This window comes from Elephas maximus, chromosome 3 (genome assembly GCF_024166365.1).
Source record: "Elephas maximus indicus isolate mEleMax1 chromosome 3, mEleMax1 primary haplotype, whole genome shotgun sequence".
Lineage (NCBI taxonomy): Eukaryota > Metazoa > Chordata > Mammalia > Proboscidea > Elephantidae > Elephas > Elephas maximus.
The window spans coordinates 143,086,629-143,108,363 of NC_064821.1; the positions used below are offsets into that span (position 1 = coordinate 143,086,629).

Genomic DNA, 21,735 nt, shown 5'->3' on the forward strand with positions numbered 1-21,735 from the left:
AGACTGTGGGCGGATATTTGTTGATTAAAAACTAGGTGGTCAGTGCAAACTACCCTAAGATCTTAAGGTAAGGGAATATGTAGACTAGCAGTGAAAAAACAGAACTATGTCAAAAGCTTCTTGATATGCCATTCTGCGATAAAGATAAGTACTTCAAAACTTCAATCTCTACGAAAGGTGAAAAAGCCAAAAACCAAACCCAGTGCTGTCGAGTCGATTCTGACTCATAGCGACCCTATAGGACAGAGTAGAACTGCCCTGTAGAGTTTCCAAGGAGTACCTGGTGGATTCGAACTGCCCACCTTTTGGTTAGCAGCCATAGCACTTAACCACTACACCACCAGGGTTTCCATGAAAGGTGAAATAACATAATAAATGCAAATGGTAATAAATTTTTAAATAAAACCCAACTGTGATAGTATGGGAAACCCTGGTGGTGTAGTGATTAAGAGCTACGGCTGCTAACTAAAAGGTCTGCAGTTCGAATCCACCGGGTGCTCCTTGGAAACCTTATGGGGCAGTTCTACCCTGTCTTATAGGGTAGGCATGAGTTGGAATCAATTTGACGACAATGGTTTTGGTTTCTGGGGATGATAGCATTGATTTATTCATTTATCCATGTTCTAATGTCAAAATCAAAATTTTTCAAAAAAGTAGGTGAGAAAACAGGAAATGAGAGGGCAAAGCAAGAAATACAATATGCTAAAGAGAGTTGGTTTTCACTGGCTAATTCTTTCCAGAAGTAGACACCCAGGTCCTTCTTCCTAGGCTGTCTTAGTCTAGAAGCTTAGCTGAAACCTGTCCTCCGTGGGCAACCCTGCTGGTATCTGAATACCAGTGTCATAGCTTCCAACATCACAGCAACATACAAGCCCCCAAAGTACAACAAACTGACAGACACGTGGGGGAAGTCCAAGCTGCACCGAAGGCACTGGCAAAAAACAAGGCTCCAGGAATTGATGGAATATCAATTGAGATGTTTCAGCAACTGCATGCAGCGCTGGAAGTACTCACTCATCTATGTCAAGAAATATGGAAGACAGCTTCCTGGCCAACTGACTGGAAGAGATCCATTTTTATGCCTACTCCCAAGAAAGGTGATCCAACCGAATGTGGAAATTTTTGAACAATAGCATTGATATCACATGCAAGATATAAAGATCATTTAAAAGCGGCTACCTGGTGGTGTAGTGGCTAAGTGCTACGGCTGCTAACCAAGAGGTTAGCAGTTCAAATCCACCAGGCGCTCCTTGGAAACCCTATGGGACAATTCTACTCTGTCCTATAGGGTCGCTATGAGTCGGAATCGACTCGACGGCAGTGGGAGTGGGTATCAACAGGGAACTGTCAGAAATTCAGGCCAGATTCAGAAGACAACGTAGAACCAGGTATATCATTGCTGATGTCAGGTGGATCCCGGCTGAAAGCAGAGAATACCAGAAGGATGTTTACCTGTGTTTTACTGACTTTGCAAAAGCGTTTGACTCTGTGGATCATAACAAATTATGGATAACATTGGGAAGAATGGGAATTCCAGAATACATAATTGTGCTCATGAGGGACCTGTACAGAGATCAAGAGACAATTGTTCAGACAGAACAAGGGGATAATGAGTGGTTTAAAGTCAGGAAAGGTGTGTGTAAGCGTTGTTTTCTTTCACCATACCTGTTCAATCTGTGTGCTGAGCAAATAATCTGAAAATCTGGACTACTTGAAGAAGTGAAGAAGAACCAGGCATCAGGATTGGAGGTAGACTCATTAACAACCTGCTTTATGCAGATAACACAACCTTGCTTGCTGTAAGTGAAGAGGACTTGAAGCACTTACTAATGAGGATTGAAGACCACAGCCTTCAGTATGGATTACAACTCACCATAAAGAAAACAAAAAATCCTCTCAACTGGACCAGTAAGCAACATCATGATAAACGGAGAAAAGATTTAAGTTGTCAAGGATTTCATTTTACTTGGATCTGTAAGGGAGAGAGAGCTTGCACTTGGGAAAGAAAGAGAGGAAATGATCTCTACAGGGGTCCCTGACTTGGCAGTTAAATGTTAACAGGGGAAGAGGGAGGGGGAGAGCTTGCACTCCAGAAAGAGAAAGAGGAAATAGTCTCTACAGGGGTCCCCGACTTGGCAGTTAAACATTAACAGGAGGAGGTAGGAGAAAAGGGTATAAAGCCCTAAGAAAACGACTTTGTACAGGGCACTCAGACTCTCTCTGTCTGAGTAGCCTGCTTGACACTCCCTGGTCAAGTGTGCTTTTGCTACTAACCCTCTGCTAGCTAACAAACCTCTGCTTGCTTTGCACTATTTGTCTCAGTGTTTGAATTCTTTCCTACACCGAAGACAAGAGCTGAGGGCATTTTCTCTGCTAAAAGATCCACAATCAACACCCATGGAAGCTGTTGTTGTTGTTCTTGTTAGGTGCCGTTGAGTTGGTTCCAACTCATAGTGACCCTACGCACAACAGAACGGAACACTGCCCAGTCCTGCGCCATCCTTACAATCGTTGTTATGCTTGAGCTCATTGTTGCAGCCACTGTGTCAATCCACTTCGTTGAGGGTCTTCCTCTTTTCCGCTGACCCTGTACTCTGCTGAGCATGATGTCCTTCTCCAGGGACTGATCCTTCCTGACAACATGTCCAAGGTATGTAAGACACAGTCTCGCCATCCTTGCCTCTAAGGAGCATTTTGGCCACACTTCTTCCAACACAGAATTGTTCGTTCTTTTGGCAGTCCACGGTATAGTCAATATTCTTTGCTAACACCACAATTCAAAGGCGTCAACTCTTCTTCGGTCTTCTTTATTCATTGTCCAGCTTTCACATGCATAGGATGCGATTGAAAATACCATGGCTTGGGTCAGGTGCACCTTAGTCTTCAGGGTGACATCTTTACTCTTCAACACTTTGAAGAGGTCCTTTGCAGCAGATTTACCCAATGCAGTGAGTCTTTTGATTTCTTGACTGCTGCTTCCATGGCTGTTGATTGTGGATCCAAGTAAAATGAAATCCTTGACAACTTCGATCTTTTCTCCGTTTATGATGATGTTGCTCATTGGTCCAGTTGTGAGGATTTTTGTTTTCTTTATGTTGAGGTGTAGTCCATACTGAAGGCTGTGGTCTTTGATCTTCATTAGTAAGTGCTTCAAGTCCTCTTCACATTCAGCAAGCAAGGTTGTATCATCTGCATAATGCAGGTTGTTAATGAGTCTTCCTCCAATCATGATGCCCTGTTCTTCTTCATGTAGTCCAGCTTCTCGTATTATTTGTTCAGCAAACAGATTAAATAGGTATGGTGAAAGAATACTACCCTGACACACACCTTTTCTGACTTTAAACCAATCAGTAACCCCTTGTTCTGTCCGAACAACTGCCTCTTGATCCATGTAAAGGTTCCTCATGAGCACAATTAAGTGTTCTGGAATTCCCATTCTTCTCAGTGTTATCCATAGTTTGTTATGATCCATACAGTCAAATGCCTTTGCATAATCAATAAAGCCATGGAAGCAGCAGTCAAGAAATCAAATGATGCCTAGCATTGGGCAAATCTGCTGCAAAGGACCTCTCTAAAGTGTCAAAAGCAAAGCTGTCACCTTGAAGACTAAGGTGTGCTTGACCCAAGCCATGGTATTTTCAATTGCATCATAGGCCTGTGAAAGCTGGACAATGAATAAGGAAGACAGAAGAAGAATTGATGCCTTTGAAATGTGGTGTTGGCGAAGAATATTGTATATACCATGGACTGCCAAAAGAATGAACAAATCTGTCCTAGAGGAAGCACAAACAGAATGCTCCTTAGAAGCAAGTATGGTGAGACTGGATCTTACATACTTTGAACAGGTTGTCAGAAGGGATCAGTCCCTGGAGAAGGACATCATGCTTGGTAAAGTACTGGGCCAGTGGAAGAGAAAGACCCTCAATGAGATGGATTGACACAGTGGCTGAAACAATGGGCTCAAGCACAACAAGGATTGTAAGGATGGCGCAGGACCAGGCAGTGCTGTGCATGGGGTTGGTATATGTCAGAACCGACTGGGCGGCACCTAACAACAACAACAAAGAGAGTTGGAGATGATAATTGAAGTCTTGGGAATAGGAAGACCTGCACTCAAGGGTACTTTTCGAGAGTTTTACAGAAGGAAATGGTGAATCTTCATTGTGGTCTTCATTGTGTTTATAGGATAGCATAGTGATTAAAATACTTAGAAGCAGAAGGGAAATGTGAAGCAAAAGCTCGTACCATACGGACTTAATTCTTAGTTGAAGGCATTCTCTGATTCTGTCTCTTCCTTACTCCAGATTATTCTATTTAAACATAACTGTGATATCCCAGCCCTGTAATTAGAATTTATTTGATCTTGCTGAGATTTTGCTTTCAGCTCTGAGTTACTCAGATTACTGCCTCAGCTTTTGTTTCATTGTGCTTTGGTTCCATTGGGTAATAGGTTATGTAAAATTAAACAACAAGCACATAGATGAATTCATCTGTTTTCAAGATATTTTATTATAAATGTTGAAAATATCTTCCCCCCCCATTGTTTTTTAACACTTCAGACTCTCCGAAGAATATGACTAATCCTCCTTCATTATGATTTCTGTTGTATTGTTTTATTGTTTATGGAGAATTAATTTATATTTATGTACTAAAATATAACATTCTTGACATCTTTTTATAAATACTGAGAAATATACTTGTCATGTGCGTGTGGGTTTCTCTTCTACATATATGACAGCACAGCTACATCAGTTTAATTGACCTTGGCAATCTGCATCTGCTGGTGATGTGTCCCTGAGGGACGGTTTCTGCAATTTTAAGCTGTGGCTTATTGAAGAATTTGTGTCACAATACAATTAAGTCTATATATATAAAAAAAAAAATTGTGCATAACATTAAATCGACTAAAAGTTCTTATTTCAAAACCATTTCTTGTTATGAAGCTACCTCAGAGTGTCTTTGTTTTTTAAATAAGCTCATTTCATCATAGTAGTAATTAAAGCAGAAAATTAACATAAATCTTGAATGTTTGGTATGAATTAAGGATGTTTTAGTTCTTTTTAAAGACTGCATAAAATTCTAGGCATCGTATTGTTTAACACGTTTCTCTCCCACTTGCAGCATAATATAGACTGTAAATAAGCACATTTGGGGGGTTCTCTTTCAAGTTCTTTTTCTGTTCAACTATGAAGCCACTGACAATATGCCACAGTCTCCATCAAGATGCAGTGTCAGGAAAATCAGTGGGAAAACTGTATAACCATAACACGAAGTCCCTTTCTCCCTTTATTTTGTGAACAATAAATTAAAAAAAAATACAATTCATATGTTAATATTCATTTGACACTTCATAGGAAATGGCAAGCAATTATTTGGTTTGCAAATGTAAATATGCATTTTTCATCCACTTATGCTTCCATACTTTCCAAGCTGGTTAAAGGCAGAACAGAAGATACGCTTTGGAGATTTATTTCATGGTGTTCTAAGTTAAATATACTAGCAGAGATATAAGAGAGCTGTAAGGAGTTTATACAAGGACAGTACCCTATGAGGAGGATGAAAGCCTTCCACATCAGAAGCAGCTAAAAAATGAACTCCTTCATGGCAAGTTATGAATAAAATCCACAAGAATTTTTGTTTTCACTGAAATCTTGGTTTTAGTTCTAAGATAAATACTTTGGAGTTTAAAATATATGGTTAAATTATGAATTGACCGTATTTTAAAACCCTCCAAAAAAACCAAACCCATTGCCATCAAGTAGATTCTGATTGATAGCAACCCTATATTTTAAGAGAGTAAAATTATGGAACATATTTCGGTCCAAAATAAGTTTGAAAAAAGTTTCCCGTATATATATATGGGAACCCTGGTGGTGTAGTGGTTAAGTGCTACGGTTGCTAACCTAAAGGTCGGCAGTTCAAATCTACCAGGTGCTCCTTGGAAACTCTAAGGGGCAGTTCTAGTCTGTCCTATACGGTCACTATGAGTCAGAATCGACAGCAACAGGTTTGTTTATATATATAGTTGCTCTTATTAGATGTCGTCGAGTTGGTTCTGACTCATAGTGACCCTGTGTGCAGCGGAACGAAACGCTGCCCAGTCCTGCACCATCTTCACAGTCAATGTTGTGCTTGAGCCCATTGTTGCAGCCACTATGTCAATCCATCTTGCTGAGGGTCTTCCTCTTTTTCGCTGACTCTCTACTTTACCAAGAATGGTGTCCTTCTCCAGGGACTGGTTCCCCATAATAACATGTCCAAAGTACATAAGATGAAGTCTCGCCATCCTTGCTTCTGTGGAGCACTCTGGTTGTATTTTTTGAAAGACAGATTTGTTCATTCTTCTGGCAGTCCATGGTGTAGTCAATATTCTTTGCCAACACCATAATTAAAATGCATCAGTGCTTCTTCGATCATCCTAATTCATTGTCCAGCTTTTGCATGAGGGCATTGAAAACACCAAGGTTTGCGTCAGGCGCACCTTAGCCCTTAAAGTGACTTCTTTGCTTTTTAACACTTTAAAGAGGTCTTTTGCAGCAGATTTGCGCAGTGCAATGCCTCGTCTGATTTCTTGACTGCTGCTTCCATGAGTGTTGATTGTGAATCAAAGTAAAAAGAAATCCCTGACAACTTCAATCTTTTCTCTGTTTATCATGATGTTACTTATTGGTCCAGTCATGAGGATTTTTATATTTTTTTATGCTAAGGTGTAATCCATACTGAAGGCTGCAGTCTTTGATCATCATCAATAAATACTTCAAGTCCTCTTCATTTTCAGCAAGCAATGTTGTGTCATCTGTTTATTGCAGGCTGTTAATATACACAAACACATATATACGTATATATGTATATATATACTTAAATAAACTCTATTGTGCCTATAGAAGCAGATCCTAACCCCTTGATGCTTAAGTTGTGATGTTGTGATGAATAGTCAGTCATTCACGCACTGGATGCTTGGGGCCATTTTTGAAGAACATTCCTAAGTTACTGTAGCATTTCTTATATTCATATTAGTTGTCCATGTTCTAGTTTTCCAGTGATTTATCATAATCAGTTGCTTGGTTATAGCCTTACCATTACCGGCTTGAATCTTCATTGCATTTTCATATTTATTTCTGGGAAGAAACTATAAATGTGTTAAACTTGAAGTTCTCCAGAAAGAGAAGTGGAAAAATTGAGTAGAGAATTTTCAAAAGGAGGCTGAGATAATTTTTAATATGAAAGATCCCTAAATATTTTAGAATATAGTATCAAAGGGTTGTTTGATTATTAGAAATTTTAGTTGGATATTACAACTGATAAAGATAATTTAAACATTTGATGTTCAGGTCTAGGATAACAAATTAAACATTAAGAAAATTGTAAATTTAAAAAAAAGTACATAATTACATATGAATGTGTAGTGACATATAATAACTCAATGTGTGTACACTGGAAATCCTTTCGTCCTGTGAATAGTGCTTTTGAATTCACAAATAAGTATTTCTAGGGCTACACATGATGTTGATGCTAAATATATATTTTTTAATGCAGAAGTTGCTTCCTAAATTTATAGTAATTTCTCCTATTTATTGAGGTACTTGAAAGCACTCTAATATTAAAGGGAATTATACTGTATATATTTTTGCATCTAATAAGAAATCATAAAGCATATTTCTCAAGAACATCAATTTAATTCAGCAAGTATTTATCCAGAACCTACTGTGTGTACTTAAGGGTACATTCTGGCTTTGTGAGTTCTTAAGCTTATATAATTAGAGGGCTCCTATTTAAGGTGAAAAAAAATATATATATGTATATATATATATATATATCTTCAAACCAAACCTGTTGCCCCTGTTGCCACTGAGTCAGTTTTGACTCACAGCAACCCTATCAGACAGAATAGAACTGCCCCACAGGGTTTCCAAGGAGCGCCTGGTGGATTCAAACTGCTGATCTTTTGGTTAGCAGCCCTAGCTCTCTCTCTCTTTCTCTATTTAAAAATTACGTACAGGGTCTTAAAAGAGGCCCATGAAAGTGAGGGCTCCTGAAACGTCAATAAAGTCACAGTATATACGTCTTTGACTGTAATAGATGCCATGGAGAATCAAAGATAACCTACTTTGTGCAAGCTTACTTTGCACAAGCTTAACGCTTAGGAATTTTCCTGTGAAAAACAAGATAAACATATAAAAGGGCTTGGATCTTTTAGTGAAATAATTTTGAATTCTTTCTCATTTAAACATTGTTTATTTCAGGTCTCTATATTGGGCAAAGTTAGATCAAATATTTGAGCAAATAAGGTTATTTCTTATACAATATAATTATTTTTTACCCCTTGTCTATATACATAATGCTTGTTATGTAAACCATTCAGTGATGGTATGTTACAGTTGCCATTATTAAAACAGGTTGAATTGAGCATTGCGTTCACTATTGACTGGCTTGCAACTCAAGCAGCTGTCAGCAGCTGGTGGTGATGATCTATTATGCAATGGGGAACAAACGATAAAGGCCTCTTTTCATGTGACCTTTAAAGACATGAGAAAAGCCTTCTCAAAATGCCATTCTGCATTGAAAATAATTGCATGAATATTTAATTTCAGCCTCTATGAAAGGTGAAATAACGTAATAAACACAAACAGTAGCAAATTTATAAATAAAACCTGAGTATGATAGTGGTGATCTATCTGCTCATTCATTTATCTGTCAATCGAATTGAGTGTTTCCTGTGCCCCAGGCACTGTGATATGCTGTGCGGTACAGTGGTGAGCATCACGGACATGTTCCTGTTCTCGAGGACCTACAACCTTGTGAGGAAAGCATGATCAACAGTAGTCTCTTAGCCGTTTTCTATAGTTCTTATATTCTTTAACTAAAAAGCTAAATGTATATACCTAAGCTAATTTTTGTGTCTTTTTTTTTTTTTAATTCTTGTTCAGAAGAAAATGGTTTTAGATGACAGAATAACAGTTTGTACACTTGGGTTATTTTATGGTTTACTTGATTCTTTAATCTGTTCAAAACTAACTTTTCTGTGTCAGGATCTCCCAAGCTCTTTTCCTTTAAGTTGTCATTTCTCTTTTGAATTGAAATCTAGAGAGTTCCCTTAGTTTGTCCTCAGGTGCTGTATTTATAAACCATGGCATAATACCTCAAGAAAACATTGGGCTGTAATCTTTATCCTAAACACTGGTTCACTTGATTCATCATATAGGGTGCCCTATACATTTCTTCATTTCTTGTGTTTATCAACTCTTTCTCTAATCTACATCTTTTTATTGCTTCCAAATCTGAGGATCATGTTTCCAGTCAAAATTTCCTGTATGTACTGCCAGTCCTCAATATTTTCAGATTCTATATTTGTGAATTTGCATATTTATTAAAATTTATTTATAACCCCAAAATAAATACACTGTTTTGTGGTCATCCTTAGGTATGTGCACAGTGGCAACAAATTTGTATTGCCTAACACACACGTTCCCAGCTAAGGCCGAACAAGGCAAAGCTCTGCCTTCTTGCTTCAGCGCTCATACCATATAGACAGGTGTCCTTTTCACAATCTATTTTAATGCCATGTTTTTTGCATTTTTGTGCTTTTTGTTGGCGATTTTATTTGAATTGGCTGCTAAGTACATCTACTCCTCACTTACGGACATGGTTAGGTTCCAAGACTAGATCATTATGAGGAAATTAGCATTATGTGAAAATGGATTTTCAGTTGGTAATAAGGAGTTTAATACATATTATATGGATGTCAGGTACACTGCAATTCATGCTGGCACCTGAAAATGAGATATTTCTATGAACATGCAATCATTGTGAGAAATGCAACTTCCAAATAACACACAAGAACACAGAAACATACTTTTACAAGGCTCACCTTGATGTACAAAAGCCAAAGGAGACAAAAATTTTGCACAGTCACACCTCCAAGATACGGCATCTCATACAATACTCTGTGAAAACAGTAATTTGTAGCCCACACTCATTTCTTGCATCTCAGTTATATAGGTCCCAGCCTGCTGGCAGCACATACTATAAGTGGGTCAATAGCTTCCCAATAAACCTGAAAGGTGGAAAATGTTGGCAGTGCTATATGTTCCACTGGTCATGAAAGGGTATTGTTAGATGTACATCGTTAATGCACAAAATAGTCAAATAGCAATTGTAAATGTGAAATGTCAGATAATGAGGTAATCAATAAGTGAGCAGTAGGTGCATAGTGTTGAAGTGCTGTCTAGTGTTCCTAAGTGCAAGAAGACTGTGATGTGCCTTACATAGTAAATATGTGTGTTAGATAAGCTTCATTTGGGCATTAGTTATAATGCTGTTGGCCACGAGTTCAGTGTTAATGAATCAATAATATATATTGAATAACTTATCTTTAAACAGTAACACACTTAATAAGATTATATATTGAGCAGTTGATGGAAATGTTGTGACCAGAGGCTCACAGGAACCTAACCCTGTATTTTCCCTAGAAGCTATGGCTTAAATGGCTTAGTATATGCTAATTTGTTGTGATGACTTTAGAGAACAAAACTACCATGAATAAGAAGAATGAACTGTATTTTTTTTTTTTTTTAAGGAATTCAACCTCTCCTTTTTCCATGACACTTTTAAACTCACTGGAACTCAGCATATTTTTTTTTTTTTTAATTTTTTTTTTAAATTTTTATTAAGCTTCAAGTGAACATTTACCATTCCAATCAGTCTGTCACATGTAGGTTTACATACATCTTACTCCCTTCTCCCACTTGCTCTCCCCCTATTGAGTCAGCCCTTACAGTCTCTCGTTTCGTGCCAATTTTACCTTCTTCCCTCTTTCTCTATCTTCCCATCCCCCCTCCAGTCAAGAGTTGCCAACACACTCTCCCGTGTCCACCTGATTTAATTAGCTCACTCTTCATCAGTATCTCTCTCCCCCCCACTGACCAGTCCTTTTCATGCCTGATGATTTGTCTTCGGGGATGGTTCCTGTCCTGTGCCATCAGAAGTTCTGGGGAGCATTGTCTCTGGGATTCCTCTCGTCGCAATCATACCATTAGGTGTGGTCTTTTAATGAGAATTTGGGGTCTGCATCCCATTGGTCTTCCGCTCCCTCAGGAGTTGTCTGTTGTGTTCCCTGACAGGGCAGACATCGATTGTGGAACTCAGCATATTTGACAAATAATTTAAAAATTCATTTACAAAGTATTTTCCACAAGATACTAATCGTAGTATTTGCATATGTTGATATTTACAAAACAAATAAAGCAAAAATTGGCTATATTCCTCAGTCCATTAAATTCTTTAATACTTAATGAAATAATTTGATGAAAGTGTAGAAGACTTTGTCTTGTATTGTTCTATAAAACATTTTGTTATGGAAAGAATAGATTGACCATTGAACCAAATCCATGATATAACTTAGACCTGTGACACACAAGGAGCAAGTCTGGGATCATACAAGGAATAACAGATTTGGGGAAAATATAAATAAATAAAATTTGGAAAATACATTTTATATGTATTTAAGGAAGTATAATTTCCTTCTTCATGGGTCCATACTTCTTACACAGAAATTTCAGGTCCGAAACATTGGCTGAACCCGTGGTATTTAATTGTATATGTAAAGTGCATTTCAAGGGAGTTGGCTAAATGAATACACTTTGTGCTGTTAATGCAGATATTTCATTAACTTTCCATTTTTATGGTTCATTAAAAGCGGTTGCTTGAATCCCTAGAATAGTAATTAAATCATAATTTTTCTTAATTTTCAAACTATTATTATGTGATATACAGATTAGTCATTGTCTGTTGTCTTCCTTTTTTTTTTTTTCAGTAAAAGAAGCCTTGAGTCCTATAAAGTTTAACAAATGGGATCTCCCAGAAGTAGATCCAGAAACTATGCAAACCAGCGAACCATGGGTATTTGCAGGTGGCGATATTGTTGGTATGGCTAACACTACAGTGGAATCGGTGAATGACGGAAAGCAGGCTTCTTGGCACATTCATAAATACATACAGGTAGGAATTTGCTGTCAATTTTCACTTAATTTTTTCCATAGAATAAGTACTTTTTCATTCATTTTTGCTATATACCCATATGAGCATTTCTATTCTAATATATATGTGTGTGTGTGTATGTGTAAGCATATGTATATGTATGTATATATACAGAATATCTCATATACATATTTACCTGGGTAAAATAAAAATTGTGGAATGGATAGTAGAACTGTTTAGTTGATTGAGAATTCATTATGCATTTTTACCAGTGAAATGACATGAAGTTCTTGGTCCTGCTCTATTCAAAATATTCATCAATGGCTTAAAGACATAAATGACACATTTGTCAAATCCAGATGGTACATAATATGATAGGAGATAGAACCAGTATTCATAATGATCTTATCCATTTCCCAAATTCTATGCGCCTTAGTGGAGAGAGGAAACCCTGGTGGCATAGTGGTTAAGTGCTATGGCTGCTAACGAAGAGCTCGGCAGTTCGAATCCTCTAGGCACTCCTTGGAAACTTCTATGGGGCAGTTCTACTCTGTTCTATAGGGTCGCTATGAGTCGGAACCGACTTGACGGCAGTGGGTTTGGTTTTTTGGTATTTTTTTAGTGGAGAGAAAATAAATATTTTTATGATTTTAGTTGTACTTTTTATAAAAGTTACTTCATTTTATAATACCAGTGCAAAATGTAAGAATTATAAAATTTAAAGTTAGTCATATGCTGGTACAGTGGCTGCGTAATCTAATGAGAAGAAAACCATAAATACTAGATCTCTGTGTTATTAGTTATTGACTAATTGCTCTGTTTTCTTCTGGCTCTATAATTTAATTATAAGTAGGTACAGTGATGTTTACATGGAATAACTCAGGAAAAGTTTGCTTTTGTTAATAAAATTTGTATCCTTTCTTTCCTTTTCAGGAAAGGCTCTCACAACATGCCTTTCTGCTGTCCTTCTTTTGGCTTCGTTCGTTTGTTTTCCCTAAGCTAACAAGATTTGCTTTGTCTTTGATGTTTCCTTGAATATTTTCTTCCTCTTTGCCACACCATTTAGTTTATTGTAGTTGTCCCCCTGCTGTTTTTATAATTTATGCTGGACCTTTTATCCACTAGGTGGAACCTGAGCTTGGTACTAATTGGATCATGTTTCATTATGCTCAATTTGCCTCACCCCTGGCATTTTTCAGTAGGGGGCCTTGAGATTTGGGGGTCTGAGCTAGAGCATGGGAGCCCTGGTGGTGCAGTGGTTAAGAGCTACGGCTGCTAACCAAAAGGTTGGCAGTTCGAATCTACAAGCCCCTCCTTGGAAACTGTATGGAGCAAACTCTGTCCTATAGGGTCGCTATGAACTGGAATTCTTTCAACGCAAGGAGTTTTTTTTGGTATCGGTTTGGGCCAGAGTATGATGTCCCAGCAATTTAGGGCTCTAGGGATGGGCGTAACCAGCCTGTGGGCTTTGCATAGAGACAAAGATGTGATTTAGGAAGCAGTATTTTGAGAAGATATCAAATCTAAAATTAAAAGAAATTTTTTAATTAATCATAAATCAAAGAGACAAGGCTATGCAAAGAAGGAAAAAACGAATGCAGTTTTAACATACAGAAGCCTGGGAACCAAGAGGAGACATCAGAGATGCAGAGGGAGCAGTTCAAGACAGCTCTTGGTGGACAGTCTCCTTCTTTGGCTCCTTTCGTTCTTTCTGTCCCCAAACCTGTCTATCAGCCTGTATTCTTATTTTACACTTGTTTTCATCGCGTTGTCAAGTCTCCCAGAGGCACCTTCTGCATAACTCCCTAATCTATATCTCCAGTAGGACTCTCTCTTTCATGATCCAGCTGTCCACTGGACAGCCTTGCACGAAGGTCTTACTCGTGCTTCAAATTCAGGGCTTTTAAACCAAACATGGACTCCCAAACCTCTTCTCCCTCCAATATCCAATACCTCCTATTCCCAACTACAAACCCCATAAATTAGTGGCCCCGAGCTTCTATACTACTCAGACTGATACAGTTTTCAAATTCAACTTGGGACCCAAAATAAGACTGACTGACAGCTTCTTATATTAGGAACAGCATTAAAACCATCGAAACACGAAACTATAATATTTACTAATGTATATCAACAGGACTTTTTTTTTTATTAACTTTTATTGAGCTTCAAGTGAACGTTTACAAATCAAGTCAGTCTGTCACATATAAGTTAATATACATCTTACTCCTTACTCTCACTTGCTCTCCCCCTAATGAGTCAGCCCTTCCAGTCTCTCCTTTCGTGAAAACTTTGCCAGCCTCCAACTCTCTCTATCCTTCCATCCCCCCTCCAGACAGGAGATGCCAACACAGTCTCAAGTGTCCACTTGATATAACTAGCTCACTCTTCATCAGCATCTCTCTCCACCCACTGTCCAGTCCCTTTCATGTCTGATGAATTGTCTTCGGGGATGGTTCCCATCCTGTGCCAACAGAAGGTTTGGGGACCATGACCGCCGGGATTCCTCTAGTCACAGCCAGACCATTAAGTATGGTCTTTTTATGAGAATTTGGGGTCTACATCCCACTGATCTCCTGCTCCCTCAGGGGTTCTCTGTTGTGCTCCCTGTGAGGGCAGTCATCGATTGTGGCCGGGCACCAACTAGTTCTTCTGGTCTCAGGATGATGTAGGTCTCTGGTTCATGTGGCTCTTTCTGTCTCTTGGGCTCTTAGTTGTCGTGTGACCTTGGTGTTCTTCATTCTCCTTTGATCCAGGTGGGTTAAGACCAATTGATGCATCTTAGATGGCCGCTTGTTAGCATTTAAGACCCCAGACGCCACATTTCAAAGTGGGTTGCAGAATGTTTTCATAATAGAATTATTTTGCCAATTGACTTAGAAGTCCCCTTAAACCATGGTTCCCAAACCCCTGCCCTTGCTCCGCTGACCTTTGAAGTATTCAGTTTATCCCAGAAACTTCTTTGCTTTTGGTCCAGTCCAGTCCAGTTGAGCTGACCTTCCCTGTATTGAGTGTTGTCCTTCCCTTCACCTAAAGCAGTTCTTATCTGCTAATTAATCAGTAAAAAACCCTCTCCCTCGCTCCCTCCCTCCCCGCCTCGTAACCACAAAAGTATGTGTTCTTCTCAGTTTATACTATTTCTCAAGATCTTATAATAGTGGTCTTATACAATATTTGTCCTTTTGCCTCTGACTCATTTCGCTCAGCATAATGCCTTCCAGATTCCTCCATGTTATGAAATGTTTCACAGATTCGTCACTGTTCTTTATCGATGCGTAGTATTCCATTGTGTGAATATACCACAATTTATTTACCCATTCATCCGTTGATGGACACCTTGGTTGCTTCCAGCTTTTTGCTATTGTAAACAGAGCTGCAATAAACATGAGTGTGCATATATTCAACAGGACTTTTTATGAGAAAAAATACGAAGGACATTGTCTCAGAGTAAGTGATACTTCTCAGTGAAGCACAGTTGAAAGATTTACCCTGGTGTGTGCTCAAGCATGTGTGTGTGTGCATGTACGCACACACACATTTTTCTCATGATAAAACAGCACTGATATACACACCTATATTCACAAACTAAGTTTTGTTTTATTACTTCATTTCTCTTGTATGTGTCTGGTCAATTCTACATCTGTAAAAACTTCTTCATACACTTATTTCAGTTTATTATTTTTCTTGTTGGGTTACAACTTTTGGTTGACCATCTATCTCACTTACCAGTCTGTCAGCTTCTTGAAGACATGAAAGTAGAATTGAGAGATAATAGGCTACTGTGCTAGGCCACTGGAAACCCAGGATGTGAATTTGGTTTGCAGGAGTAAGAATGGTGGAAGGAGCTAGATGCTGAAGTGAACTGAAAAGTTTATATTGAACACGGTTCAGTAGGGTATAGCTTGTTTTTAATTTTTTTCTAAATATTTAAATCAACTCTTGTTGTGGTTGTTCTTAGGTGCCGTCGAGTCGGTAACTCATAGCGACCCTACGCACAGCAGAATGAAACACTGCCCGGTCGTGCACCATCCTTACCATCGTTGTTATGCTTGAGCTCATTGTTGCAGCCACTGTGTCAATCCACCTCATTGAGGGTCTTCCTCTTTTCCACTGACCCTGTACTCTGCAAAGCATGATGTCCTTCTCCAGGGACTCATCCCTCCTGACAACGTGTCCAAAGTATGTAAAACACAGTCTTGCCATCCTTGCCTCTAAGGAGCATTTTGGCCGCACTTCTTCCAAGACAGATTTGTTGGTTCTTTTGGCAATCCATGGTATATTAAATATTCTTTGCCAACACCACAATTCAAAGGAGTCGACTATTCTTCGGTCTTCCTTATTCATTGTCCAGCTTTCACACGCATATGATGCGATCGAAAATACCACGGCTTGGGTCGGGCCCACCTTAGTCTTCAGGGTGACATCTTAACTCTTCAACACTTTGAAGAGGTCCTTTGCAGCAGATTTGCCCAATGCAATGCGTCTTTTGATTTCTTGACTGCTGCTTCCATGGCTGTTGATTGTGGATCCAAGTAAAATGAAATCCTTGACAACTTCAATCTTTTCTCCGTTTATGGTGATGTTGCTCGTTGGTCCAGTTGTGAGGATTTTTGTTTTCTTTATGTTGAGGTGTAGTCCATACTGAATGCTGTGGTCTTTGATCTTCATTAGTAAGTGCTTCAAGTCCTTCACTTTCAGCAAGCAAGGTTGTGTCATCTGCATAATGCAGGTTGGTAATGAGTTTTCCTCTAATCTTGATGCCCCGTTCTTCTTCATGTAGTCCAGCTTCTCGTATTATTTGTTCAGCATACAGATTAAATAGGCATGGTGAAAGAATACAACCCTGATGCACACCTTTCCTGACTTTAAACCAATCGGTATCCCCTTGTTCTGTCCGAACAACTGCCTCTTGATCCATGTAAAGGTTCCTCCTGAGCACAATTAAGTGTTCTGGGATTCCCATTCTTCTCAGTGTTATCCATAGTTTGTTATGATCCACACAGTCGAATGCCTTTGCATAGTCAATAAAGCATAGGTAAACATCCTTCTGGTATTCTCTGCTTTCAGCCAGGATCCATCTGACATCAGCAATGATATCCCTGGTTCCACGTCCTCTTCTGAAACCAGCCTGAATTTCTGGCAGTTCCCTGTCGATATACTGCTACAGCTGCTTTTGAATGATCTTCAGCAAAATTTTGCATGCATGTGATATTAATGATATTGTTCTTTAATTTCCACATTCCGTTGGATCAGCTTTCTTGGGAATAGGCTTAATGGATCTCTTCCAGTCAGTTGGCCAGGAAGCTGTCTTCCATATTTCTTGACATAAACAAGTGACCACCTCCAGCGCTGCATCTGTTTGTTGAAACATCTCAATTGATATTCCGTCAATTCCTGGAGCCTTGTTTTTCACCCATGCCTTCAGAGCAGCTTGGACTTCTTCCTTCAGTACCATCGGTTCCTGATCATATGCCACTTCTTGAAATGGTTGAATGTCGACTAATTCTTTTTGGTATAAAGACTCTGTGTATTCCTCACATCTTCTTTTGATGCTTCCTGCGTCATTTAATATTTTCCCCATGGAATCCTTCACTATTGCAACTCAAGGCTTGAATTTTTTCTTCAGTTCTTTCAGCTTGAGAAACACCGAGCGTGTTCTTCCCTTCTGGTTTTCCATCTCCAGCTCTTTTCACATGTCATTATAATACCTTTTGCTGTGTCTTCTCGAGAAGCCCTTTGAAATCTTCTGTTCGGTTCTTTTACTTCATCAATTCTTCCTTTTGCTTTAGCTGCTCAACGCTCAAGAGCAAGTTTCAGAGTAATCTCTGACAGCCATCCTGGTCTTTTTTTTCTTTCCTGTCTTTTCAGTGACTTCTTGCTTTCTTCATGAATGATGTCCTTGACGTCATTCCAGAACTCGTCTGGTCTGCGGTCACTAGCGTTCAATGCGTCAAATCTATTCCTCAGGTGGTCTCTAAATTCAGGTGGGATATACTCAAGCTCATATTTTGGTTCTTGTGGACTTGCTCTGGTTTTCTTCAGTTTCAGCTTGAACTTGCGTATGAGCAATTGATGGTCTGTTCCACAGTCGGCCCCTGGCCTTGTTCCGACTGATAATATTAAACATTTCCATCGTCTCTTTCTACAGATGTAGTCAATTTGATTTCTGTGTGTTCCGTCTGGCGAGGTCCATGTGTATAGTCGCCGTTTATGTTGGTGAAAGAAGGTATTTGCAATGAAGAAGTCGTTGGCCTTGCAATATTCTATCATTCGATCTCTGGCATTGTTTCTATCACCAAGGCCATATTTTCCAACTACTGATCCTTCTTCTTTGTTTCCAACTTTCACATTCCAATCACCAGTAATTATCAATGCATCTTGATTGCATGTTCGATCAATTTCAGACTGTAGCAGCTGATAAAAATCTTCTATTTCTTCATCTTTGGCCCTAGTGGTTGGTGTGTAAATTTGAATAATAGTCGTATTAACTGGTCTTCCTTGTAGGCGTATGGATATTATCCTACCACTCACAGCATTGTACTTCAGGATAGATCTTGAAACGTTGTTTTTGACGATGAATGCAACACCATTGCTCTTCGAGTTGTCATTCCCAGCATAGTAGACTATATGATTGTCGGATTCAGAATGGCCAATACCAGTCCATTTCAGCTCACTAATGCCTCGGATATTGATGTTTATGCATTCCATTTCATTTTTGACGATTTCCAATTTTCCTAGATTCATACTTCGTACATTCCAGGTTCCAATTATTAATAGATGTTTGCAGCTTTTTCATCTCATTTTGAGTCGTGCCACATCAGCAATTGAAGGTTCCGGAAGTTTTACTGCATCCGTGTCATTAATGTCGACTCTACTTTGAGGAGGCAGCTCTTCCCCAGTCATCTTTTGAGTGCCTTCCACCCTGGAGGGCTCATCTTCCAGCAATATATCAATGTTCCCCTGCTATTCATAAGTTTTTCACTGGCTAATGCTTTTCAGAAGTAGACTGCCAGGTCCTTCTTCCTAGTCCGTCTTAGTCTGGAAGCTCAGTTGAAACCTGTCCTCCATGGTTGACCCTGCTGGTATCTGAATACGGGTGGCATAGCTTCCAGCATCACAGCAACACACAAGTCCCCACAGTACTAGAAACTGACAGACACATGGGGGAAATCAACTCTTAGCTTCTAAAATATATTACATAGGATATATTTAACTATATTATATGATTATTGTGGTTTTGCAGTGTTTCACAGTTATTCAATAGATTCTTGATGCCTTTTTCTTTTTTACTTCATTTTTGTTTTTTTTCCTTCTCTCAATCTAATAAATGTGTACGAAGAAAAAATGAGTGATCATTTTACTTAGGTTTTACTCATGGAAGGAGAGAAACAGACCTTTAGGTATAAGGAATCAACACACACACACACATGCTTTAAAAACTTTTTTTTTGCTAGGAATGATAGTGTTTGAAACATAAAATAAAGAAACAAATTGTGGCCATAAGAGTTTCAAATTTGGCAGATAGATTCAGACTTGTCAAAGTGTTGAATTGCATTTTAAAAGCTGAGTAGAGATGGAACATAGGTAAAATCTCTGTCAAGCAAAATCAACACTTCCAACTTTCTGCCAGAGTGTTGGATGTGAAGTGATAAGCAATGATACAACTAGGAAGCAACATATGGACAAAGTTTGGGCAAAGTACATCCAGAATGCTTCTTAGAATCCAGGATGGTAAGACTTTGTCCTGTATACTTTGAACATGTTATCAGTAAGGACCAGTTCCTGGAGAAGGACAAAAGAACATCATGCTTGGTAAAGGACAGGGTCAGCAAAAAAGAGAAAGACCCTCAAGGAGGTGGATTGACACAGTGGTTCCAACAATGGGCTCAAACAGCAACGATGGTGAGGATGGCATAGGACTGAGCAGTGTTTTCTTCTCTTATACATAGGGTCGTTATGAGCTGGAATCAACTCAGTGGCCCCTAACAACACAACAACATGGACAAAGTGGAATTTTTCTCCCTCTGCACTGTATTCCTCTACACTCGACAGCACTGAGTTTTTTTGGTTTTTTTTTTTTACACTGTATTCCCTTATTTCTGGCCTCCAAGTTCTGGTCTTCATGATCTTTTAAAATTGACTCCATTTCCTCCCCTCTCAAATCCAATACTCCTGCACTACTGCCAAAATCATCTTTCTAGAATTCCAGTTTGATCCCAGTTTTCTCGTTTAAAGCTCTTCAGCGGCTTCTCTTTGCACTCAAAATCAAGCTCAAACTCCTTAGCCTGTCATGCCCATCGAATTTCCTCAACATGCCCACATTTCTTCTGAATATGGATCTTTTTCTTCTATTCCACCCTTTTCATCTAGCTGGATTTTTCTTGTCCTTCCATTTTTGCCTCCTCCTCCTCCTCGTCCAGGGAGTTGGTGATATGTTCCTCCCAGGTTTTTTTTAGCACGTTAAGTTTACTTGATGGGGGCCTGCTTACTGGTCTTTCTCTACATAAGCTGGTGACTATGCTTGTTTATTGTTGTAGCCTCAAAATGAATGAGTGTATTGTTCTTTTAAATAGAGAAAAATCACTGAATGAGATTTTCTGTTTTAAAAGAATTTAAAGAGATGTTAACAGCACTAAAAGGCTTGTTACATGCTAAGTTCATTAGCATTGTAAATAGTGTTTTGTTACAAATGTAGTATTTTTTGAGCAAAACGTCTATGATGTATAACATATATTCATCAATGAAGTTTATAATACCTTGTCTTATATTTTGCATTAGTTTGTGGGGAAAATATAACACTAGATACCAAAAAAAACAAACCAAACCCAGTGCCATCGAGTCGATTGTGACTCATAGCAACCCTATAGGACAGGGTGGAACTGCCCCCTAGAGTTCCCAAGGTGTACCTGGCAGATTCGAACTCCCGACCGTTTTGTTAGCAGCCATAGCACTTAGCCACTATGTCACCATGGTTTCCAACAGTATACTTTAAAAAATGATTTACCATAGGATGAAATAATACATGCCATCACTGTGATTGCAAATTTAGAATTTCTTTGTAATTTACATCTTCAAATGTGGTTATTTAAATAAAGATATTCATATTGGGATTTCAGTAACTCCCACAGTTTTGTGGAGAGAGCTTCACTTATATTTCATTAGTTGATTTGATTAATTACCACTGATTGAGTACCAGCTGTTTTGCTCAACACTGGAATTTGGGAGGGTACCAAAACAAGTAAACGAGGAGAGGTATAACATAGCAGTTAAGAATTTGAGCTCTGAATTAAATAGACGTGATTTCAAACCCATTTCCAGTACTTTCAGACTGTTTGACCTTGGAAAAGTTATTTCATCTCTCCAGGATGTGGTTTTTCTCAAGGGCAAATATACAACTTATTAACAAGTAAAAAAAAAAAAAATTAACAAGTAGGCAGTGATAATTAAGAATTCCTACCCCATTGTGTTGCTGGGAAGATTATGTAAGAGAATTTATGGAAAACTGTTAGTACAGAGCCTGCCCTATCAATATTTGTTGTTTTCATTGTTGTGGATAACTAGAAATCTTTTTTTCTGGGTTGTTAAAAAAGATGAGAAAATAAGAGATTTGAATGTAAACACAAAGTATAGATTTTTAACAAATGAAGATGGAAATGGGCTGTTTCAGGTAAGTATTCTCAGTCATTTACTCATCTGGTATCTATGCATCCATCCATCTATCCATGAAGGCATCCACACAAGGGTTCATTCATTCATTCA

At 38.7% G+C, this 21,735-nt stretch overlaps 1 protein-coding gene across 4 annotated transcripts in view; it reads left to right on the forward strand.

The window, feature by feature from the left end:
* Positions 1–21,735, forward strand: part of DPYD (dihydropyrimidine dehydrogenase) — a 981,230-nt gene that overhangs the window by 432,046 nt on the left and 527,449 nt on the right. For all 4 annotated transcript variants that reach the window (XM_049875731.1, XM_049875734.1, XM_049875732.1 and 1 more), the window contains one exon: positions 11,813–11,997. In XM_049875731.1, coding sequence (XP_049731688.1) covers positions 11,813–11,997 — 185 coding nt within the window. The remainder of the gene's footprint in view (positions 1–11,812; positions 11,998–21,735) is intronic.